This window comes from Caloenas nicobarica, chromosome 5, assembly GCF_036013445.1.
Source record: "Caloenas nicobarica isolate bCalNic1 chromosome 5, bCalNic1.hap1, whole genome shotgun sequence".
In the NCBI taxonomy this organism is placed as follows: Eukaryota; Metazoa; Chordata; class Aves; order Columbiformes; family Columbidae; genus Caloenas; species Caloenas nicobarica.
The window spans coordinates 29,489,098-29,513,383 of NC_088249.1; the positions used below are offsets into that span (position 1 = coordinate 29,489,098).

The 24,286-nt window shown below is 38.1% G+C and overlaps 1 protein-coding gene across 2 annotated transcripts in view; it reads left to right on the forward strand.

The window, feature by feature from the left end:
• Positions 1-24,053, forward strand: part of PRKD1 (protein kinase D1) — a 145,952-nt gene extending 121,899 nt beyond the window's left edge. For both annotated transcript variants that reach the window (XM_065635254.1, XM_065635255.1), the window contains 9 exons: positions 120-399; positions 2,711-2,763; positions 4,365-4,437; positions 5,436-5,542; positions 5,902-6,063; positions 8,276-8,374; positions 9,505-9,772; positions 20,840-20,925; positions 23,098-24,053. In XM_065635254.1, coding sequence (XP_065491326.1) covers positions 120-399; positions 2,711-2,763; positions 4,365-4,437; positions 5,436-5,542; positions 5,902-6,063; positions 8,276-8,374; positions 9,505-9,772; positions 20,840-20,925; positions 23,098-23,316 — 1,347 coding nt within the window. In that variant the 3' untranslated portion in view covers positions 23,317-24,053. The remainder of the gene's footprint in view (positions 1-119; positions 400-2,710; positions 2,764-4,364; positions 4,438-5,435; positions 5,543-5,901; positions 6,064-8,275; positions 8,375-9,504; positions 9,773-20,839; positions 20,926-23,097) is intronic.
• The last annotated feature ends 233 nt before the right edge of the window (positions 24,054-24,286 follow it).

The following is a 24,286-nucleotide window of genomic DNA, read 5'->3' on the forward strand; positions in this document are numbered from 1 at the left end:
TTTTGTTTGTACAAGAAACACATGGTTAAAAGCTAATATCATAAATTAGTTAAAGTTCATGCTTTAGTTTTATATGTTGATAATCTTTACAGAGAAAGTAAAACATTTTTTTGTTTTAGGAAATCCCATTGTCTGAAATTTTGTCTCTGGAACCTGCAAAAACTTTCACTTTGCTGCCTCAAGGAGCCAATCCACATTGTTTTGAAATAAGCACAGCAAATATAGTTTATTATGTTGGAGAAAACATAGAAAACCCCTCAAGTGTTCCACTGAATAACAGTGTTATCACCAGTGGTATTGGCATTGATGTGGCACGAATGTGGGAGATAGCAATACAGCACGCCCTGATGCCTGTCATCCCTAAAGGGACATCAACTGGGTCAGGACCCAGCCTGCACAGTAAGTTTATTCGTTTCCTCTATTTCAGATAAGTAGAGTCATATCACAAATGACATTGCTTAATCTTCTGCACATGTTGTAAGTATTGCACAGCTAATGAAGACTATTCTGTCATGGCTTTTCACCTCTCTGCATGTTATTTTAAACACCACAGTTTCTCATCCATGTGTTTCCAGTTTATACTAGGACATCTGTATTAATACACAAGATGCAGATTTGTTAGTGAGCAAATAGTTTTTGTATCAGTAAGGCATGTCATCCACATTTGTGATACTGCCATGAGTAACAGCCTCCATGTGCAGAGGAGGCATGAAATTTTCCGAGCTCCAGTTGGAAATTGATAGATTTTTCCCATCATGACTGGAGCTTATGTTTCTAGCTATCGGCAGAAGCAGCTTTTCAATCTTTAGGTCACTACAGCAGGCATGATTTCATCAGATTTGGCTATACAACTGCCACAAACATTGTCCCATGCTGAGATGAAATGAGCTTAAGTGGGAAGAATAGCTGTTCTAAGCACAAGGACTGAATATGTTATATCTTTGCCTCCAATTTACATACCTTTGGGTAATTCTCTAGCAAAGATGACAGTTTATGTAAACCAAACATGAAACTCCTTAAATGTATCTCAGGTACTGATAACAAAGTAGCACAGGGCAAACAATTTCCCACTACTAGGCATGTGCTGCTGCCATTGCTCTGGCACTTGTACTCAGCCTAGCCAGCGTAAAGCAAATTTGGATATCTATACACAATTTGGATTAGACCTTTTGTTGCAATGTATACTTGATTTAGCACTTGACATCTGGATGCTATTAATGCAGTGCAAAATGCTAATGAGACCACAAGCCCTTCAGAAACCAAGTAATACAAGCAGCTGTGGCATTACATCTCCAGGCACAACAGCTCACATATAAAATGAGATCAGCTCTGTCCTTTGCTTTCTTGACTGCATTCCTGCATAAAATAGTGTCAAATTCTGGATGTCATTTCAATCAGGCTAGTTGCCTAGTAGCTCTGGTTTGAGCCCAGCATAGCTAAGCAAATCACCTAAAACACTGGACTGGGAATGACAGCTGTCTTCCCTCCCTCTTGGGAAGTTTGAAAATTTTCTTTACAAGTTAATAAATATCTTTGTTGTTTTGGTTTTTTTTTGGTATAAAAATCAAGGTCATCTGTGACCTTTAGAACAAATTCCTATGGGAAGTGAGAATGATAGCAACCTTCCATCTTCTGCTCGAAGTGTAAGGCGCCTGTCTTTTTCCATGCTTTTTTTCATGTAAACACAAAGCAGCACATACATTTGAAAATAAATTGGCAATGATAAAAGCCTCTATGTAACTGAAACATTACATTCCAAAACCAACCTATTTCTAAGGAAAGGACAAGGGAATAAGCCATATGGGGCAGAAGTTCCTCATGCCACTTACTGCAGCTAGGAGAGGTGCTGATGGACAGTAGCGAGTGTCTTCAGTGGGTAGTACAGGCTTTATAGTAGAGGACACTGGTTTCGATGAGGCTGAAATCATACTAAGAAAATGAAGTCAGCGTGAACAGGATTCTAGGCAGATGTAGGAGACAGAAGCAGCAATGCTCCAAAGAATCGTGCTTTCCTCCCCAGAATGATGTCTTTGTATAATACAGTTAGCAATAGGCATATTTTGCAATAGAATCATAGAATAGTTTGAGTTGGAAGGGACCTTTAAAGGTCATCTAGTTCAGCCCCCTCTGCAATGAGCTCTGAATTTGTAGAGGTTGGATCTGATGTTTGTTGTGTTGAAGCACAAGTGGAAGTTTTGGTTCCATTATCTGTTTTAATAATCTCTTAAGCCGGTTGAAATGTGTATTACTTTTAACAGTATGCAGACCAATTTGAATGCATATTGGCCTTCACCTGAAAAGCAATACTTTGTAGGTGACAGCATAAATAAAAATTATTATTAAATCCACTAAATAAAAACAGTTTACCCTTGTTGCAGTTATGTTACTTGCATGAGATATAAAACCCAAAAATAGAATGGAAAAAGTAATAATAAGCTTATAAACAGAAATTATGAGATTCCACTATTAAAAAATTAATAATGAAATGCATAATTCTGTCCTTTTATATACACTACAAATCTGTTATTAAGGTCACATATTTGCTGGCTGGTGTAATTTTATACTGGCTGCTAGATGAGCAAGCTGACCTAATTGGTCCCATTTCTAGAGCTGTCAGTAGATATTGATGTAATGTAAATGTCATTTCCTATTACTACATGTTTGAACTAAAAGCACAGCAATCTAAAGTAAATTTTAATCTCTTCCCCAGGGGATATATCCATCAGTATTTCTGTGTCAAACTGCCAAGTTCAAGAAAATGTGGTGAGTGTTTTCTGGATGCTGGTGCTAGACATGCTATGATTAAGCTTGCAAAGTCATTGATCTGTTTTGCAAAGAAGAATGTTAAAGGGGTTTTCATCAGCCATTTTTCACTTACTTTGTAGAAATTAGCAAACAATTAGCTTTGTTAACTTCTGAGAGAAATCATCTTCATGGCACCTTTTCTTGAGGTACAAGAATTACGTGTGGGTAATTTCACTTAACACAGAATTTAACTCTGGATCCTTGCAGGATGTTAATTACCAAAAGGAAAAGCGAGCTGTAGAAGTTCATGGAATTTGTCAACTGAACTTCGTAAAGAAAATCACTAGCCTTGATAAATATGCCGTTTCCTGTAATCACTGAGAGATCAGATATTCTCTGTTGTACGAAGATGAAACTCTACCTGAAGGAAGAGTTACATATGCTCTTACGCATATGTAAAGCATTCTGGGTTGCTTTTATGCTAGGACTGTTAGGCACAGGACAGACAGTCAAGGTGAACAGTCACGACACTTGGTTTTCTGTTCCATGGGCAGAGGAAATAAACAGGACTGTCTGCAGCCGAGTCCAGCTTTGGGGCAGCTCCGGCATTTTCCAGAAAAAGATTGTCTGCTAGGAAAGGATGTGTCCCTTCCTTTCCAAAGAAAAAGCAAGACAGCCTTTGTTATCAGCTCCTTGGTGTTCTTTTGCTCTTTTGTGTGTAGTGTATGTTGCTGGTCAAATATCAGGAAAATGAAACCAAACTTCAAACTTTGAGGTTTGTTTGAGTCTCCCAAATGAATCTGCTGACAGCTTGTGCTTTAGCCTGTGTTTAAGCCCTAAGAAACAGTGAGATGTGAGCCTTCCCCTCTGGCATAGATGGAGCATTTTACCTGTCCCAGAGGACAAACACAAACAGACAAAGCCCAGAACTGCTGATACTCGCAAAGCTTCTTATAAACTAAGGAACCACTTGCATTTTTATGGCTGATGTGAGCTGACATTGGAACTTTTTCAAGGAAATTTGAAATTCATAATTTGTCTCTTTTTGTAAAAAACAGCAGCAATTCCTAGAACTGGTATCCTGGACCTCAGGGTAGAATGTTGCTACCCTGTTTCCCTGAAAATAAGACAGAGCCTTATATTAATTTTTGCTCCAAATCTTATTACTTTTTTACATGTATAGCTGCCTGGACACTATTTAAATTGACTTTTTTATGAACTGTAACTAGGGCTTATTTTTGGAGTAAGGTTTATATTTTGAGCATCCTCAAAAATCCTGAAAAATCATGCAAGGGCTTATTTTCAGGGTAGGTCTTATTTTTGGGGAAATAGGGTAGCAAGATCCTCTTTATTTCCATATATACTTTTGTCTTCAAATTTCACAAAGATAAAGTGTAACATTGTGCACTGGGAGCTACTTAGGTGGAAGCTGGCAGTGGCTGAACCCTATCGAAGATGTGGCAACTTTTAAGAAAACTCACATAGATGTGTCTTGCAGACAGTGTATTTTGAAATGTATTATAGTATATGTATGTTATTTCAAACTAGAAAAAGCAAATTGAATACAAATTTTGTCTCCGTATCTCAGGGCTTAATATTTGTTATGTTTGTATAAACAGGATATTAGCACTGTATACCAAATCTTCCCAGATGAGGTGTTGGGATCAGGACAGTTTGGAATTGTTTATGGAGGTAAGACTTTGGTGTGCTGTACAGTTATGCTTAAGATAGAAGATTTCTTGAATGGTGAAAGTATTTGTCCTCTGAAATGTTTTGTTACAGAAATTAGCTGCCTATTGTTCTATATAAGCAGTACTCATAAAACAATTAATCTGTTTTTTGTTGACAAAGTCTTTTTGTAATTTGAAGTTTTCTACCCAGTACACTGTATATTAATAGCTTTATGTTCTCTATAGGCTCTAGTAAAGAAAACCCTGAAGTGCAGAAAACTGTTCTTTTTGACAACTATAATCGAAGAAGAAAAAAAATATATAATTTCTTCTTCCTACTGTTTTTCTTAACATGCTTTTGTGAGTTTTTTTCTGTGTTTTTCAGTAGTTTGTTTGAATTAGTTTTGGGTTTTGTGGGGGTTTTGTTGTTTGTTTTCATTTTCTTGTCCTTTTTTCCTCTCTTTTTCCTCCTCTTTTTCAGTAGTTTCTGGGGGTAGGTTTAGGTACAGCTGTTGTTTGGATAGTGTGAAGTGAGCACTAACAAAAACTTTCTCACTGAAGAATCTCTGTGGGTCTCTGATAAACCTGGAACGTGCACTCACATGCCCAAAGGCAATCACCTGTTCCATTATTTGCTAGTCTGGAACTACTGTTGGAGGACTAAGGCTACAATCTGCCAATTGCAGAGGAGGCAGCTTAAATGTATGAACAAACACATATATATCTATGAGAAAGTTAACTTTGCATCTGTATTGTTGAAAGGCAGAGCTGACTTTCTCATATGCATGTTTCTTACATGTTTAAACAGCTTTGTCAGGTGATAATGAGAAAAGTTCTCTTGTCAAAGGCTAGAAATAAGGGAAATGACAGAAAACTTTTAATGACTTACATGACTTAATTTGCTGCAAACCTGCTCTGAGAATTACTTGATTGTGGTCATTTGTACAAGCCAATGAAAGTGGAACATTTTTCAGAATTAATCATGTTAATTGATAGAGACCTTTTGTTTTATTAATGCAGGAAAACATCGCAAAACAGGAAGAGATGTTGCTATTAAAATAATTGACAAACTAAGGTTTCCAACTAAACAGGAAAGTCAACTTCGTAATGAAGTTGCAATTTTACAGGTATTTTTCTATTCTTTTTTGCTGCATTAACTCCATTTATACATTTCCATGAATACCACATAATACGATAATTGTTTTAATTGATAATCACTATTATTTTTGCTGCTTAATCTGCTTAAACAGCCAAGACCAAATGTATTAGCAATGTCACATTAGGAATTACAATTTCTGCAGTTTAAAGCACCAGGCGCAATAAGGAAAATGTATGCTTGTTAAGCTAGTTTGAGGTTCTTCCGTTCTCCTGTCCCTAGAAAATACTGAAATGTCATCTTGTTTAGGGGGTTCTGAAGACTGGCTATGTAATGATAAAACCTACGGATTATGTTGTGAAATCCTGTGCCTATATTTATCTTTAATAGAATCTTCATCATCCCGGGGTTGTAAATCTGGAGTGTATGTTTGAGACGCCAGAAAGAGTGTTTGTTGTTATGGAAAAACTCCATGGAGACATGCTAGAGATGATCTTATCAAGTGAAAAGGGCAGATTGCCAGAGAGAATAACAAAGTTTTTAATTACTCAGGTAAGAAATTAATTACAAACCTAGAAAGAGATTTGAGGTCAATTGTTATCACTATTTATTATGTTTTGCTTTTGGCATAATTTACCTGTCTGATTTATGAAAGCCCGGATTGTAAAATCAGGGATGGTAAGATGGTTTTGTGTACATTATCTAATAGGTAGTAAACCGTTAAGAGGACCTAGAACTAGACACCTGTACAGCTGTCTCTCTGCTGGAAGGAAGGGCCATCAAGCTACAGTTTCTCATATGCTTGGGAAATTAAGCACAAGAAAGGGATGCAAAGCACTAACAGCAAACTGTTGAAGACTCACACAAAGAAATTTGAGCCTCTTGAACTGCCCCATACCCAACAATTGCAGTTGATACTATACGCTTTTCTGTGCATTTTTTCTTCTATGCATTTTTCTGTGCTGAGATTTGACCTCACCACTGCCTCTGATTAAATGAGTCTGATTTCCTGTATGACTTCTCTTAACAATGTGATCTGGGTTATCTGGGTTTGTTGGGTTGTTTTTCGGTTTTGGGGTTGTGTGTTTTTTTCTTTGTTTGTTTGGTTTGGGGGGTTTTTTGGTGAGATGTTTTGTGTTTTGTTGGTTGGTTGGAGTTTTTTTTCTGTTGTCATATTACCATATTGCTTCTTTGTCCATAATACTGGTTTAAATTTAGATACACATTTGAGTACTGAGCGACTTTAGAGTCAGAGCAGCCTGTGTTTGAGCAGTCAGGAAAAATAAAGGAGCAGGAGCAACAGCGTTACCGTGGAAGTTTATTATTGGAGGTAGAACGTAAGAGGTTCCCGTGTTTTCAAGCTTTCATCGGTGAAACTGCCACCAGCTTCAGAATTTGGTTGCTTGCCTTCCCAAGTTCACACAGCCTCCTCACCATTCCCTGCTTGTCATGAAGGCATCCCAAATATAAGTTTAGGCAGACTAGCACTCCGATAACATAAGATAAAGGTTCAGATATTAGGTTAGGAAATTATTTGGGGTGCAGCGAAATAAGAATGAGGATCCACAGCGTGCATATACGCACTCACAAGGAAACAAACCAGAGCCCTCTCTGCCCCGTTTTGCCTATAATAGATAAACATTAGCCTACTGCGGCCAGGAATTTACACTCGTCTGCCCCAGACGAGGAAGGTACACTTGCCTACCAGGCAAGGACTTATTAAAGCATATATTCAGTAATTTATCACTCACCCACATGCGGAGGTGAGGCGCTCCCCATCCCCGGAGGTTACCTTAGGCGGCTTCTCCGTCTAAGGGGAGGGACTCCAGCAGCATGGCAGACCCGCAGCTCCGAGGAGACCACACAAAGGGAGTCGCCGGTGGGAACCCCATTTATAGTCTGCTCAGATCTGACTGTGGGCATTCCAGAAGCTTCTTGGCTTCTCTACACCCCGCCCCCTCGAGTGTGGGCCTTCGAGAAGCTTCTCGGCTTCTCCGGGCTGTGGGCGCTCTTGGCCCCTCTGCTCACGACCCTGCCCAGCGACTCTGGGTGTCCACAAAGAGCCGTTAACTGCCCATTGAAGGCCCCAGTTCTGAGAGAGGGATGGGCAGCTACCAGTGCAGCTGCCGCACCAGTGCTCAGGGCGTGGGGGGGAGGAAAGTGCAACTGCCAACACACTGCTCTAATATAGTGGGAAATTCTGTCAGCCCCTGACCAAACACAAGGAAAGGAGTTAAAGCCACAGGAACAGGACAAAAATTTCTGTTGCACTCTGTTGCCATGTTCTTCTGTGCAGAACGGAATAAAAATACATATCAAGGTTCCTTATGCTTTTTCTCCTCAAGAAAATGTTTAAAATGGGTCACATAATATATCTGTAAAATATTTTGAGTGCATTTATATCTGGAAGGTTATTTTGCAAATGTTCCTGCATCCAAAGATTTCACAAAAAAAAAAAAGTAAACAAGTACTTAGAACCCAGTTTAAAAAAAAAATGTTTAGAATATGAAATCTTTGGAGAGGGAAAAATCATATTCCATGCAGAGAAACATGAAGAAAACTTGAGGCATAGAAAATAGTAGCTGACATTTTTGCTCCCCCCCGCCCATTGTAGACTTTGTTGTAAAAGATACATTCTTGTTGGACTGTTTCTCTCTAGACTGGTCCTTGATTCTCTGATCACGGATATTGTCCAACAATATAAAGCAAAACGAACGATTGCCACATTTAAAACTGAATTTCTTTCTGAATTGCTTCTTCCCAGATCCTGGTTGCTTTAAGACATCTTCATTTCAAAAATATTGTGCATTGTGACCTCAAACCAGAAAATGTGTTATTGGCATCAGCTGATCCTTTCCCACAGGCAAGTAGAAAATGCCCTTTCTTAAGATAAATTGTTCAAATGAGTATGTGTTAGGAATTATTATTTTATGAACAAACAAAAAAGTGACTAGCCCCCTCTCTGTATTTCTTCCAGGAACTACACAGAATTTTTAAGTAAAAAACTGATTACTTGTTCAAAAAAGTTTGCAAAGGAGACATGTTTGAAAATCCTTGCCTTTTGCCTAAAATATTCGACTAGGTTTTCAAATGTGACATCACTACTTGTGCAATTGTTTCTAGTTTGTTCACCATTACATAACAATTTGCTTATCTGGTTGATTTGGTCTAGATAAGCAACAATTTGCAAGCAGTCCCCAGAAAGACAGGATTTTTTTGAAAGTTAGACTGGAGTTCTTGAAGAAAAACACGTTCTTTAATTTTATGATTTTAAATGTCAGGTAGATTGCAGAATATTTAAATATACTTTCTAGCTCGTTGCTGTACTTCTCATTAAAGGGTATCTGTATCGGCTCCTTTTACCTTTGATCTGCATAATTCATCTCTACGATCCCCTCCAACTGCCCATATTCAAAGGAGCACTATTGATAATTTGTAAATAATACCAGTATCAATAATTGGAAAGGAAGGTTCTATACTGCAGCGTTAAACTTTTAAGTGGTCAAATCTGTCTGTCTGAAGAAATCAGACAAGGAAGTTCACAGAGAGGAAGGGTGTAACTAGGTCCACTATAAAAGTGGAAGTTCAAGAAATAAATTTTGTGAACTTGCTTCATTTAGGATAAAACTATAGGTAAAACAGTTTTCCTGTTTGCTGTGGATTTATGCTATGAATGAATTAATATTACTTTCTGTTACTGCCTTCACCAGGAGGATGAGCTGTTAGGCCAGTCCAAAATGGCAATTCTTTCATTCTAAGCTGTCCTGTGTTACTTCTTTTACCATGGTTTATTCATGGAGTGAAGGAATAGAAGAGAGGCAGTGGACTGGTAATCTAGTCTAATGTCTCTGTGGAATAAGGGTTTTCTTCTCAAAGAGGAGTTTAAAGTATCCTTGAAGGAATAGTAGAGATGCATCTTGCAACTGAGCCATGATAAAGGTACCTCAACTATGTATTTGATAATAAAAATAACATCTGTCTTTTTTTAAACAGGTAAAACTTTGTGATTTTGGCTTTGCCCGAATCATTGGAGAGAAATCATTTCGGCGCTCGGTGGTAGGAACGCCAGCATACCTTGCTCCAGAAGTGCTGAGAAACAAAGGCTACAACAGGTCTCTGGATATGTGGTCTGTGGGTGTTATCATTTATGTGAGCCTCAGCGGTACCTTTCCATTCAATGAAGATGAAGACATACATGACCAAATCCAGAATGCTGCTTTCATGTATCCACCTAATCCATGGAAAGAAATTTCTCCTGAAGGTAATATCTGTTTGTGGCTGGTTTAATATAAATACTAAAAAAGAGTAGCTTTATTTTGCTTTTCTATTTTTTCACCCTGTACCTACTGGCAAAAAAAGAAAAATACTCTAAATTTTGAGGTACCATAATGTAATGTCTCACGTATAGACTGCATGTGGCATAACCCTGTAGCGTGGGATCTCTCCAGGAGGTGTTGAAGGAGGCACGTAGCCACCTACAGGTTGGGTTGCTACAGAATCTGGTGAGGAACCTCAGCTGCTGGAAATGGTGGTGCTTGTGTTTACTTCTGTACGTCTTCTTTCAGATCTAGTGCCTCTGTAGTCTTTTTCTTATTCTACTTGTGCCAGTACTTTAGTTTCCATTAGTAGGATGCTGTACCCTGATAGTCTTTCTGTAGAGAAGATAAAAAAGATACTGAACAATTTCAAGCAGATGAGGTTTCAAGAACAGTGTGAGAAGGTGTCATAGAAGAGGCTTCCTGCAGGGGCGAGGCGGGAGGGGAAGGCTTGGAGATTAGCAACGAGACTTTTGAAACTATAATTCTGTTCAGTGACACAGAAGATTTTTGATAGTGAAAGAACAATGTGAATAATTCACTATGAACATCTTTAAAGAAGGTAAATGAGTTTATCAAAGACGTCTCTAAACCCAACTAAGTAGGGCATTTAACAAAATTGTAAGTTTTGGTTTCACCAACATTTTCTTGTACATAACAAACATTTTCAAGCAGTTTGATTTTCTTTTGGATTTTTTTAGTCATTATCTTTATGTCTTTAACTTTTTGTGAGATTGCTTCATAAGTTTTAAAGCAAAGGAAACATTATAAGCATCAAATTCTTATCTTTTTTTTTCTGAATTATAATATGTACCAAATTGAATTAAAATATTAGCATTTACAATTTCCATTATTCACAGTACAGTTTTTCTGGGTTTCAGGTGACATGTTTAACTTAGATATTAATGGTAGCTTAAGAGAAGTGTGCCTGCCACTTACTATAATATATATTATAGCTTTGTGGGAATCTCAGCTGAAAAATGCTTTGAGAGCATTGTCTGTTGTTTTATCTCTGTGGCAGATGAAGTTGATGAGATCTGTTGGGGGTGGGGGGGAAAAGGCAGCTCTAAATCTGCACAATTACACACTGAAGTCCTCCTGAACCTACACACACTTCTGATATGTAAGCTGACAGAATCTGTTGGCAGCAATGCTTTATCTGGTGCTAGAGATAAGCAAACAGCAATCAACACAGAAGAGTCTGCAAGAAATTGTCTCCCACAAGTTCCTGCTGTGGTAGACAGAAGATTGATTTCTACATTCAGAGGTGAAGATTCAGTAGAGCACCTACAGAAAATTCACCTGGCGTGTTGTTTCTTATAGAATCGCAGCCTTCATTAAGAATTAATGGATATCAGGCTGCAGGCATGCAGAAGGATGAGAAGGAGCACACTTCAACAAATTAATAAGTTAAAATCTGCTTATACAATTGTGATTTTATTGTATATTTTGGATTCCTAGCTGATGAGCCACTCTGTTGTGCTAAACGAAAACCTGAAAAAAGTCTGAACAGATCCATTATGTTTAACGCAGGGAGTTGTAGTCTAGATCTCTGTCCAAGTATTACTTGATAACGTTGACTTTTAGAGCTCAAAATTGAACTCAAAGTTCAGATGAGCTAAGGGAAATAAAGGAGCGGTTTTCTCATGTCAGCTACTCTGGTCCGCGCTCCCGCGCAGGTCACCAGAGAACAGGTGCATGGGCCCTGTACATCTGCCGGCCCCAGCCAGTTTCTGTTACCTGTGACCATGTGGCACAGTTAAAATGCAAATCTGTACTCAGAGTCCTAACATAAATAATTTGGATTACAATGCTGAACAGTGCCATCATAATTGATGCTATAAATCACTGAAGCATTTGGGGGGAAAAGGTTTTATGAAGTTGCTTATTCAACGTTGCAAATAAAAACTGTTTGAAAAGGTATGTGTATTTAAATGTGAACAATCGCTGAGGCTCATGAATTTCTCTGCACAAAGTGCTATAAATCTAGAAAATTCAGACAGAGAATTAGTTTCAATGCCAATAGGTTACCTTTGTGCACTTGGAAATCTTCCTTTAGCCTGCCGTGGGCTCTTCCAGCTTCCCAAACAGATTAAGCTAATGAACTGGGTATTTGCCTGCCGTATTTCTTCTGTTATTCTTTTTGCCAATTATTCTTAATCATAGAATATTTTTCAAAAGAAGTTTTTACATACATTGCAATGATTACTTTTTAATTTTTTAAAAATTTTCATATAAAAAGGTCCATAACAGATTTTTTTAAAGGCATTGTAGATTTCTTGTTTTAACTGTTTCCTGGAATTTGTATCATAGCAATAATTCTCCCAAGAGGACATTAATTATCATCAACTATTTTTCCCACTCAAGGAAAGGAGATATATTGCAGTGTGGAATGTGATGCTACTGCAGAATCCAGCAAGGTCTTTGTAGATTAACATTGATCAACCTATAGCTTTCGAGCTGATATGACTGAAAATACTGTTTGTCTTGAAGTATCTATACAGTTATTTTCTTGAAAGAATCATTATTCTTTGTTTCAAAATTAAAAAATAATTATTTAAGATATATTTTTACTTGTAAGGCAGAAAAATGTTGAAGATCCAGCAGTTAGTCTAATTTATTTATTGACATTTTAAAACTCGTGCAAATATTTAAGAGAATTTGAACACATAGTAAAGAACCACAGTCTTCACAGAAGCCTTCAGCCAAAATTTTGCTGCACCGCTATAGCATTAAGAAATTCAGAACAATATTGATTAGACAAGTATCATTGTAGCAGATACAAGAAATGAAAAATAAATGTTATCTTTAATGCAGGTAAGAAAGATCTTTTTAAAGTGTTATGCTGTGTGAATTTGAAAAAATAGGAGCCATTTGTCCAAAGGTTACCATAAGTAAAACTAATGTAAATATTCTTTTTCTTCATTATTTCCTGCATTCTTCTCATATTTCCAGAAGACAGGGCTGAGTCCAAGCGCTCTTTAACAACGGACTCTACGAATTGTACATTATAGCTAGATTTTAAAAGTGATAACTTCATCGAGAGACTGTGTTACATGCCTCAGTAAGAGCAGGCAGAAACTGAGAATTCAGTGAACTTAGTAGAGCTTGGTTACTGTCTAAAATAATCAATATTAACTCTGATTTATGCATGCCAATAAAAGTGCTCATGTTCTCCTACCATATAAAATGCAATATGCGTGACTTTTTATTCTTTTTTTACTGCTGAAATATGTCAGTACTAGTTGCTATGAATGCTCATAATATGATAATCCTAGAAACACTGTTGTAAAACAGTGAGAAGCAGTAGATCAGTTTGAGCCAAAAAAGAAAATAAAAATAAATTCAAACCTATTGCTGTCTATATCAACAATCCTGCTTCATGCCCAAAGCAAGCAATGGCAGATAAGACAGACACCCTGAAACAATAGATGGGCAGCGGGGAGGAGATTACTTCACAACTGTACCAGGTTAGGATCACAGACATATGCAGCTGATACACCTGAGCTACCTGCTTCTTTAACCGCAGTAACTAGTTTGCTTGACATTCTGTGTATGTACTTTTAGTGGAACCATAGATGTTTCTAGAGTTGTGGGGTTTTTACCTTGTTATGCAATTTTTAGTTTAGATTAATGGAAGTGATCATCAACCAAGTGTATTACCAGTATCTGTGAAACCAACAGTTTTTTAAAGGGCATATAATTTGTTGCAGAATGGCTAATGAAAGCAGTGTTAGAAATTTTTGCATGCCTATTGCAAAAATTGACACTCAGGAAAGGAGAACGGTGCTCAAACCTTTTGTTTCTTGCTTATGACTATTACTCTGTCCAAGAGATCCCAATTGGATGTAAAACTTCTTGCAACTGTAGTTATTTCAGCACTCTTTTCACAGAATCACAGAATGTTAGGGATTGGAAGGGACCTCAAAAGATCTTCTAGTCCAATCCCCCCACCGGAGCAGGAACACCTAGATGAGGTTACAGAGGAATGTATCCAGGCAGGTTTTGAATGTCTCCAGAGAAGGAGACTCCACAACCTCCCTGGGCAGCCTGTTCCAGTGTTCCGTCACCTTCACTGTGAAGAAGTTTCTTCTCAAATTTAAGTGGAACCTCTTGTGTTCCAGTTTGAACCCATTACCCCTTGTCTTACCATTGGTTGTCACCGAGAAGAGCCTGGCTCCATCCTTGTGACACCCACCCTTTATATATTTATAAACATTAATGAGGTCACCCCTCAGTCTCCTCCAAGCTAAAGAGCCCCAGCTCCCTCAGCCTTTCCTCATAAAGGAGATGGTCCACTCCCTTCATCATCTTTGTTGCCCTGTGCTGGACTCTCTCAAGCAGTCCCCCGTCCTTCTTGAACTGAGGGGCCCAGAACTGGACACAATATTCCAGATGAGGTCTCACCAGGGCAGAGTAGAGGGGAAGGAGAACCTCTCTCGACCTACTAACCACCCCCCTTCTAATACACCCCAGGATGCCATTGGCCTTCCTGGCCACAAGGGCACAGTGCTGGCTCATGGTCATCCTGCTGTCCACCAGGACCCCCAGGTCCCTTTCCCCTACACTGCTCTCTAATAGGTCGTTCCCCAACCTATACTGGAACCTGGGGTTGTTCCTGCCCGAGTGTAAGACTCTACACTTGCCCTTGTTATATTTCATTAAATTTTTCCCCGCCCAACTCTCCAGCCTGTCCAGGTCTTGCTGGATGGCAGCACAGCCCTCTGTCCTGTCAGCCACTCCTCCCAGCTTGGTGTCATCAGCAAACTTGCTGATAGTACACTCTATTCCCTCATCCAGGTCATTGATGAATGTATTGAATAATACTGGCCCCAGTACTGACCGCTGAGGCACTCCACTAGATACAGGCCTCCAACTAGACTCCGTGCCATTGACCACAACTCTCTGGCTTCTTTCCTTCAGCCAGTTCACAGTCCACCTCACTACCCGATCATCCAGACCACACTTCCTCAGTTTAGCTGTGAGGATGATGTGGGAGTCTGTATCAAATGCTTTCAGACCATTACTCATGTAAAAAGTAGAAGAATAGCTAAACTTAGTTATCACCATGTTTGCTTCTGCTTTTATCATGACTAGAGAGGAATTGAAAGCTCAGATATTTTACTTTTTAGCAAAATCACATATGTTTTTGCATTTAATTCATAGTGCACAAATTTGAGTTTGTGATGCTGTGTTTGTCACCATTTTGGTTTTAGTGCTCACTAGATGCTTTTTCTGATATTGCCAAGCAACAACATGTTAATTTGGGAGCTGGAATGCAGAGGGTAGCAAAACTTTAAAAGAAAAAAAAAAAAAAAGATATCATACTTAAACATTGTGTCTGGAAAAGCTACAACAGTGGTAAAGCAGCGTCAATGTTCGCATTCTGTGTTCCTTATTCGATTATTGTTCTCAAGGTAATATTCAATTGGCTTTTAAAATAATAAACTGCATTAATAATGAAGCGGTAGATTTGTAAAAGCACATGACCCATAAGAGTTTAAACTGCATGATTATATAAAAAATATGCCTAAAATCAAGTCTGGCAGGTTTAGAGCAAAAACGTATGGGAAGAAATTGTATTTTTGAGGAGAATTGTGTCATGAATGTAATAGTGTGGTCTGTGTTAGTTTATTTTCTTGAGAATTAATTTTTATGTGCATTTTCTAGCGATTTTTAAAATAAAAACCTGCAGTCACAAGCCAAGAAAGAAGGCAGAATCAATTTGAGGGTAACATTTTTGAGTGTCTAATGGCTTTTAGTTGCTAACAACAGTTCTAGCTTCTCTGCTACTCAGAAGTGTGGTCCAGTCATTGACTATGACTTTTTTCTCTCCGTAATGTGTCTGAATTAATCTCATCAGCTCTTCCTGCTGAGAAATTCTACCTTTTTTTGTGTAATGCTTTGTCTGTCCTCTTCCCCCATTAAAACTTAACCTATAAAAACTAAGACCTTTGAATTTTTGTAGCTCTTGGAAATGCATTTTTTCCCAACTGATTATCCATTCAGAACATTTCTGTGAGCATCTTTTCCCAAAGCTTAGCCCTCATGCACAAAATCTCTTCTCTAACTTCATCAAACCCAATTGCTTTACCTTTTAAGGTTTTTCAGAGATTGTGTGTGTGCATATATACACATGGGCACACGGTCTCACAGTTATATATATGTGCACACACACAATATCACAGATTCCTCCATAGGAAATTCTTATTTCCACCTCCACTATGCAGGTGCATTTTCCCACCTTTTCCTGATAGCTTATCTCTTTTTAAAGAATACTCTCCAAAAACTGAGTTTGTGTTTGTGTGTCGAAACGGAATTGTAAATTACTGTAGAGAGGTAGTTTCTGTGGTAATCATGTATAAAACCAGGTTTTGTCACAGCCATTCAACATTGCGTTGCCCAATCTGCTATTTCTGTTCTGTCTTCAATGATTGCCAAGCCAGCTTATATTTCCAAGTTCACCCAATTGTCGCATGACAATTTGACCTTAATTAAGACTTCTTTGTGGAATTTTGCTAAGAATTAAGACGGAGGAATCTACTTGCAGAATTCTCTCATATTTTATAGCTTTAAGTTTCACATCTGTCACACGTGAAGCTATTTTCAACAGCATTACTGTTTGTTTCCAGCTTCGACCTTCCAGTCCACCAAATTAGCGTAATCTCAAAAGATTTATTTTGATTTAGATACAGGTTACTCATTGAAAGATTTTGTCCTTCTGCCTGTTAGTGTGTTTTACCCAGTGTGTCTACACTGTGGTGGCTGTTCTTTTGAACTGCATGGTCTTAAAATGTGCTATGTCAAGCTTTGAATTATTTGTGGTGTGTTTCATTTTGTCGTGGAATTTTCATAAATCATTGTATTCATAATTTTTTTTTCATCAGCTACCAACACAGCTATTACTACTAGCCTGATACGAGCTATATGATGTTCACACTGTTGATTAGGTGCTTCACGTTACTTCATATTATTAAGTAATTTGGGAGGAAACAAAACAATTTCTTCCGTGCTTTAAATTTGATCATGGTGTGCCTGTTAACACTGCTTGTAAGTCAGAAAGAAATACCACAGCTGCCTTCAAGCCAGTATTTATATAGACTTGTTTCAGCATAATGTGAATAGAAACTCTGTTTCACATATTAATGAGAAAGTCACATGAATGAGCCTTAAGTACGAGGAGGTCAAATGCATGTTACAGCTCAAAGATGCTTTCTACCTCAGTAAATTTTAAAGTAGCTGTAACTAGCTGTTTAAACTAAGCTCTTGGCTCTACTTACATGTTTGCTAGGATAGATTAGTGTTAGAAAACCTCTCTCGTAGAGGTGCAGCTTGTAAATGTCAAGGATTTCTTGAATCCATGTCCCTGAAAATAATGAGCTCTGCCAGCTGAAGATCATTTTTTGCCAAAAGAACTGCATGTGTGCTACAGCATTTGTCAACAAAGCTGTATTGACCAGCAATCGGGAAGGGGTTTATGTGTATGAAAAAATTATACCACTAATCAACAGAGCTATACTCAGAAGAATCCAGGGCCTAAGAAGTCCTGAGTTTTATGTCAACGGCAGCACCTTAAATTTTTACAAGTGATGGCTGTAAAGGTACCTAATATTATGGGTATACTTTAAAAATTCTGGACCAATTATAAAATTATTGTTAATTTGGCACTGCTTTTCCTGATATTCTTAAGGTGATTTCTTTTTTTTATAACTTACATAAGAAGTCTGTATGGTAGGACTAGATAAATGATAGGTTCATAACAGGGCTTTCAGATATTTCATAAACTTCTGTGTTAATGTGTGGGTTACATCCTAACTAGTTACAGTGGTCATTCCTATGAAAACTGTCATTATCGTGTGTTATTTTCATACCTAGAGTGAAAATTGTTACTGTGTCTTTACTACAATTAATTATTTTCTGTACAAATAAACTGCCACAAGCAGTTTCAGAATATGAACCTCCTGACTTTTCTTTCCAGTAAAATGCAACTAAAGAGCAATCTTCCCTAAAATCAAGAGGACATACAGCTTTTTAAAGCCACGTTTGAATCTTCCTATTGAGGATTCTGCTGAATGATCACCTTTCTAAATGATCGGTAGTCCTGCTACTGGAGCAGTTGGCTAGTTTATCTCCTTTAGCAAAGTCTCCAGCTCCTGGAACTTGATAAGGCCTCAGCTGGCTGTTTATACTATCCTTAAATCGTGGGAAGTAAACAGGAGCCCATAAAAGTGTTAGGAAAAGCAGCACCATAATACTCTCAGAGCTTGCATACAAGTTGCTTCCTTGGTGATAACCCGTTGGATTCCTGTAGAAGACGTGCACGCCATAGGTGGTCTTTCTTAACTCTCTGCATTTATTGAATTATTGGGTTTACAGAGGAATAATGTCAAATTTTATAAAGCTCCTAAAATGTCTGGCAAGGATTACTTTAAAATCTGATTTAAAAAAAAAAAAATCAGTCTCTAGTGAAAATTCATAAAATTTAGTTTAAAATACAATGTAGTTGCACCCCTTTCTTCAAAACTGCTTTATCTCCCTAGACAGAAAATTTAATTTTTTTAACATTTGGTGTCCCAGTTTGATTCCATGAATCACACTTGAGTTGTCTGTCCAAACTAAATGTTAATAACGTCAAAATTTTGATCTCCAATGTTTTTAAGCAGTACAACTCAAAAAGTTATCATCACCCTATTAATTAAATGATTTTTTTTTTAATTCTGAAATTGAGTCAACTTCAGTCTTACTGTTTGTACATCTTATATGAACTATGTCCAGACCAAATGATGTTAGATAGTGACTGTCAGGACAGGATGTTTTTCTATAAGCTGAAAGAGAGAGAAGAACCAGGATGTTTCCTCATTTCCTTTGAATAGTCCCACAGAACCTATCACTGTCTGAACCTCTACAATTTATTTAACAGCAGTTAAATTCAGAAGTTTCTTGTTGACAGACGAGTCCAGATCCCTAAGGAAATCCTGTAATCCTTCAGTTCCAGCACTCAGCCTGTCTGTATTGAACTCCCTAGCTTCTGCTTTCCTTTATGCAGCACTGTCCTTTTGTTGCCAGTACGTATCGCCTGCACCTTGACTTCAGATACTCGGAACTCTTACACTTGAGAAGTGGCATTTCTTCGATTGCATGATATCCTGGTAAAAGATAGAAAGTTCTTTTTGCTGTTGAAACTCATGTTTGATCTCATTCTTTACTTACATTTGAAAACTTTGAGTATTAAAACAAAGAGAATTTTATCAGATAGTTTGGGCCGTAAGTCCTCGTAATAGTCATGATTGCGTTTGTGCTTATTTATTGCTAAGAGTCAAGTGATATTCAAAACTTTCCTAGTGAAAAGAACACTAGATAAAGAACTAAAAACAAACACCAAAACTTGTTACAGAGACAGCAATATTCCAGCTGTGAAACAAGCAGGCTATCTGTGTAAACTGTTCTCAAATGATTGCTCAGTACTGCAGTCCTAACCATCTTTTGAAGTTGCCTTTTCACTTTAGTCTTTGTGTACTTTCTCTTGTGTTTGTTTCTAGACCAATGTCTTTCTGATGTGTTCAACCAGCCCCACTCATAATTTCCCTCGAGAATACAAAGAAAAATGTTATTACATGTAGTATGTCAATGTCCTGAAGGAAAAAAAAAGGGGGGGTGTGCAAACAGTTCTTCATCTTGTGGTAGCTTGGGGAGGCTGAATAACTATGTATGATTTCATCATTTCTAAGGCTCATGGTCATACCTGCTTCTAGTGGGCTGGGTGAAAGCTATGTAATAGAGACATTATTGATAGTCCATGGAAAATTGAGCTTGGAGAGAGGAAGCCTCTGTTAAAAAAGAAAAGGTTGTCCACGTTGCTGCACAAAATATAACCTCAGAGATATACTAGTTTAAACAATTCTGTCTCATCTCGTGCTCTTAAAACGGATGAGATGATTTTTCAGCTCCTTCAATATGTAGCTGGCAACAATATCCATCTGACATGTTTCACACCCAATTCCCCTCAGTGATGCCATGTCTCTGTGTTACTTTCAAGACTATCTTTCCCTGTCACCGAGATATAAACAAAGGAATGAAGGCTTAAACCAGCATACTTTGCACAAGCCAAGGGATACTGTAATGAAATGGGAAAGTGGCAGGGATATTATAATTCCTTGTGGTCTGTCAGTTTTTCTATAACATAGAAACCACACATACTGGACATTCAGCGTCACCTAGAACAGAATTTAACCTTTCATGATACCCTCTTTTTTGTTTCTTTCTTTCTTTGTTTTTAATGGCTTTATTAGAAGATTTCAAAGGTCAGCAATCTCATCCCAGAGATTTTTCCAAATAGGTCACTTAGTGTAGTTCCGTGCACTCATCATTGACTCATGGTGTCTTCAGGCACCACAGCACACATAACTGTAATTTCAGTGAATCATCGACTCCTTCAAAACCACAGAAATTAAGAAATGTGTAAAGAAGCCCTTTTGTCTTTTTGAAACACCAGACTGCTGACTGGCAGGTAGAAGCAATGTTCCGTTCAAAATTGTAGTGTTGCAAGACTTAGTGACTTACAAAACCTGATTTTTCCACACAGTGTCTGGGAAGGTGCTGCTGTCAGTCATCTAAAAGTGATATTGAGCATCTCAGAGTAATATACACATATATATATATGTGTTCACTGTGGTACCTGAGGAATACTGTAGTCCTCGCCTACCTGAGATTTTTTTCACTTGAGTAGGAACTGAGTGAGAATTGCCTTCAGACTTTGCTGCATGCCTGCAAATGAACATACAGAGGTAGACAATGCACACGCTAGCAGGCAACTGTTTAGTAAAACAATTGTAATTCCATTAGGAAGGGCCACGTGGGTACCTTCAGGGACATCAACATTGACTGCAGTTTGTAAAAAGCTGGAGGGATACCTGTCCTCTTTTTACAACTACCATGTCTATCTCTCTTGTTTGTATGTCTTAGTTGAAGCAAATATATTTAAACTGATGTTTTTCATTATTATTTCGTTCCAGCTATTGATCTCATAAATAATTTGTTACAAGTGAAAATGAGAAAGCGCTACAGTGTGGACAAAACGTTAAGCCACCCATGGTTACAGGTATTGCTACGAATTCCATCTTTTTTCCTGTGTATTTAGGCTCTAAGTATATAAAAGGTTCTAATCTTTAAGCACAATGCAATCTAAGCAGATCCACAAACCTGAGGATGTTTTCACATCCTGAGAACCTCATACTCCACCAATTTATGTATATATTCTAATTAATTTTTGCATAAGTAGCTTCCAATGCTGACCTCTCTCATGTGTTCAAAATACGCTACAAAAATATTTTGTCTTGTTTGTCCACTGAGAACATGATATATATTTATAAAACCCTTTATAGTCATTTGACTTAGATATTTTCATTGCCTGGAGTCTACCCTGATTTACTTCTTATTGAAATTAATCAGTGGGCTGCTGCTTCACGGTCGTCAGAAGAACTAGCGAAGTTGTGTGCTTTCTAGGAAAATATGTAGCCATCTTCAATTGAAATCTTTGACTGAAGACTTGAAATGTTATGAGTTTTTTAAATGCTAGGAGCCACTGTCTTCTTCTCATATCTTATTTTTTTGTCCTGGCAGCAGCCAAATCACTGCACGTTGAAAGACCTAAAAGAGAATCAGTGCAGTGAGCAGCTAAGGCGCATCCCACCACCCCCAGCCAGGGAGCAGGGCAGGCTGGGGACAGCCCAAGGCCATGGCATTGGGCATCTTCACGGGGAGAGGGATGAGCTGAGGCGAGGCTGGAACATCAGCTTATGGGATCTCTCAAGGGATCCATATTTGCATGCAGGAAAGTAATCATGACACAAGCATGGCACAGATTAAATGTGTAGGCCACAATCCCAAAGGAATCTTTATTCAAACTGAGAACTGGCTCCTACTCCAGTACTTTGTATTTGCAACTGTTTCTCAAAGTAGAGGGTGACCTGCTAGTATAGGAGGAAAAGGACTGCAACCTCACACCCTGCACTTTGCCTTCCCCAGGGACAATTCTCCTGGGCTTGCTTTCTTCCCCCTGGATTACCTGTCACTGTCCAGTCTTTTCCTCTAAGACTGCTTTTCTCCCTGACATCCATTAAAGAATGCATTTGTCTGAGCCTTTAAGGACCAGAGAGGCCAAGGCCTGCAGCAAGGTTGCTGGCTGCCTGACATGGTGGGATGGTCCTTCACCTCTCTACATTCACTTTTAGCACTTGTGCAATAGTGAGTAGAGGTGAACTAAGGTGAGGCAGTACAGCAGCACCATGGATGAGTCCTCTTTCCAGAAGAGCCCAACCTTGGAGGAGGCTAAGGAAAGCTAACAGTGAGATGTAAGGTGATTTCTGAGAGGATGGTCTGTGTAAGAAATGGGCCAAGGGGTGTCAGATACTAAGGGTGAAGGCTTTCATGCATTTACAGTGTGTGGGCTTTCTGGCACTTGGGCTAGGTGACCAGGGTTGTGTCTTAGGTTAACACAAGGTGAAGAAGAAAAGAGAAAACTGCATACAGGATCATGAGCAGAGGTTAGTTTGCATGGGACTAGGATTGGCTGCATTCTGCAGCTTCATGTATGCTTTGTGTGAGAATAAGAAAATAAATTATTGAACTTGTGATGTACTTTAGGCAGACCAGAGACTGCAGAGCTTGATGGTCTAAACAGCATGAGAACCAAACCAGTTTCTAGCCTTACTGTTGACTGTCGACATAGAGTTCCAAAGTACCTTGATATTTAGATGTCTACATCTCTTCGAGCACAGCAGTAATTGCCTAAGTTTGGAAAAGCAGATTTTTTTCTAGCCCCAGCTGAATTCATATTCTGCACCATTATACTGACATGGAGCGACTGTCTTAGCTACCTGACATGGATCACTAGGATGTACATGTATGATGTAAAGATGTTTCTTCTTCCTTATTGATCTTGTGACTAGTGTGAGGAATTATTTCACGACCCATGCCTCATTTAGACGTTACAGAAATCTGTAGACTACTGATATGTTCTGCAAAACAACCTGTAACATGTCCATACTATGCTTATGATAGAGTTAAATAAAATTAATTTATCAAATAATCTTCTATAAATGAAACCTATCTCTATAGGTAGATTTTATATTTCTTAATTATAAGATTTTTCTGTTCTGGGGCAGTAGGGATGCATGACCTTTAGACTGATGAGTTAACAGCACTTTGCATATTATTAGTAATAGAAGAGAATGTAATTTATTTTAGAACTAATACTGTTATTTTATTTCAGGACTATCAAACCTGGTTAGATTTAAGGGAACTTGAATGTAAAATGGGAGAACGTTACATTACCCATGAAAGTGATGACTCCCGATGGGAACAGTATTCAGGAGAACACGGATTACCGTATCCAGCACACCTTATCAGTCCAAGTGCTAACCATAATGAAAACACCAAGCTAGAAGAAACAGAAATGAAAGCCCTCAGTGAGCGTGTCAGCATCCTTTAAGTTGCATCCCCTATAATCTGTCAAAACACTGTGGAATTAATAAATACATGCGGTCAGGTTTAACGTTTGCCTTGCAGAACTGCCATTATTTTCTGTCAGATGGGAACAAAGCTGTTATGCTGTTACACTGTTGATGTATCTGAGTTGCCAAGACAAATCAACAGAAGCGTTTTTGTGTGACCAACTGTGTTGTATTTATAAAAGTTCCCAGAAACACTAAACTCGTTATTGTGAATGATTCATCTTGTATTTAATGTATTAAAACCTGTCTCCACGGTGCCTTTTCAAAGTAGTGTTTTTCTTGAGCCTCGTTTTGGTAAGAGAGAACTTTCTCATGAAGATCTGGGAGTTTTTGTGCATCGTTAGTATTGTAATTGTAAGCAAACTCTTGAAGAGTAGATTGTAACTGCTGTTCTGTGAACAACTTCTACCATTTGGATAAAAGCTTTATTTAGTGTTGAAAAAATAGAAAAAAATCAAAAAATAACAAATTGCATAGCACTGTACAGTTTCAAATCAGATAACCTGTCTGTATGTGTTTGCGTGTTTGTGTATATAGATACACGCATACATACACACAATATAACTTGCTCTTCAGCCTAAATGCCTTAGTAATGCAAACTGCAGCATATGTTGGTTTTATTTCCCCTTTTCTTAAAATATTCTCTAATATGAATATTCTCTAATATGTACATTCAGAAGCTAAATAACTTGTTGACTTTGCATATGTTTTCAATAAAAGCCTTGTTAAAATGCCTTCATTTGATTAATCTTTTGTTTAAAATATCCCTGGAATGCCATCAGAAGCAGGTGGAGTAAATTAGTTCATCATTAAGAAGCCCATGTGGAGGTAGGTGCGAAATTGCTGCTGGCCAACATGCGTACCTATAAAATATATTTTGTAAGAACCTACTTGGACTAGATTTTATATCGTAAGTTCAGTCAGTTTTGAAACATGCTAGGGGAGTGG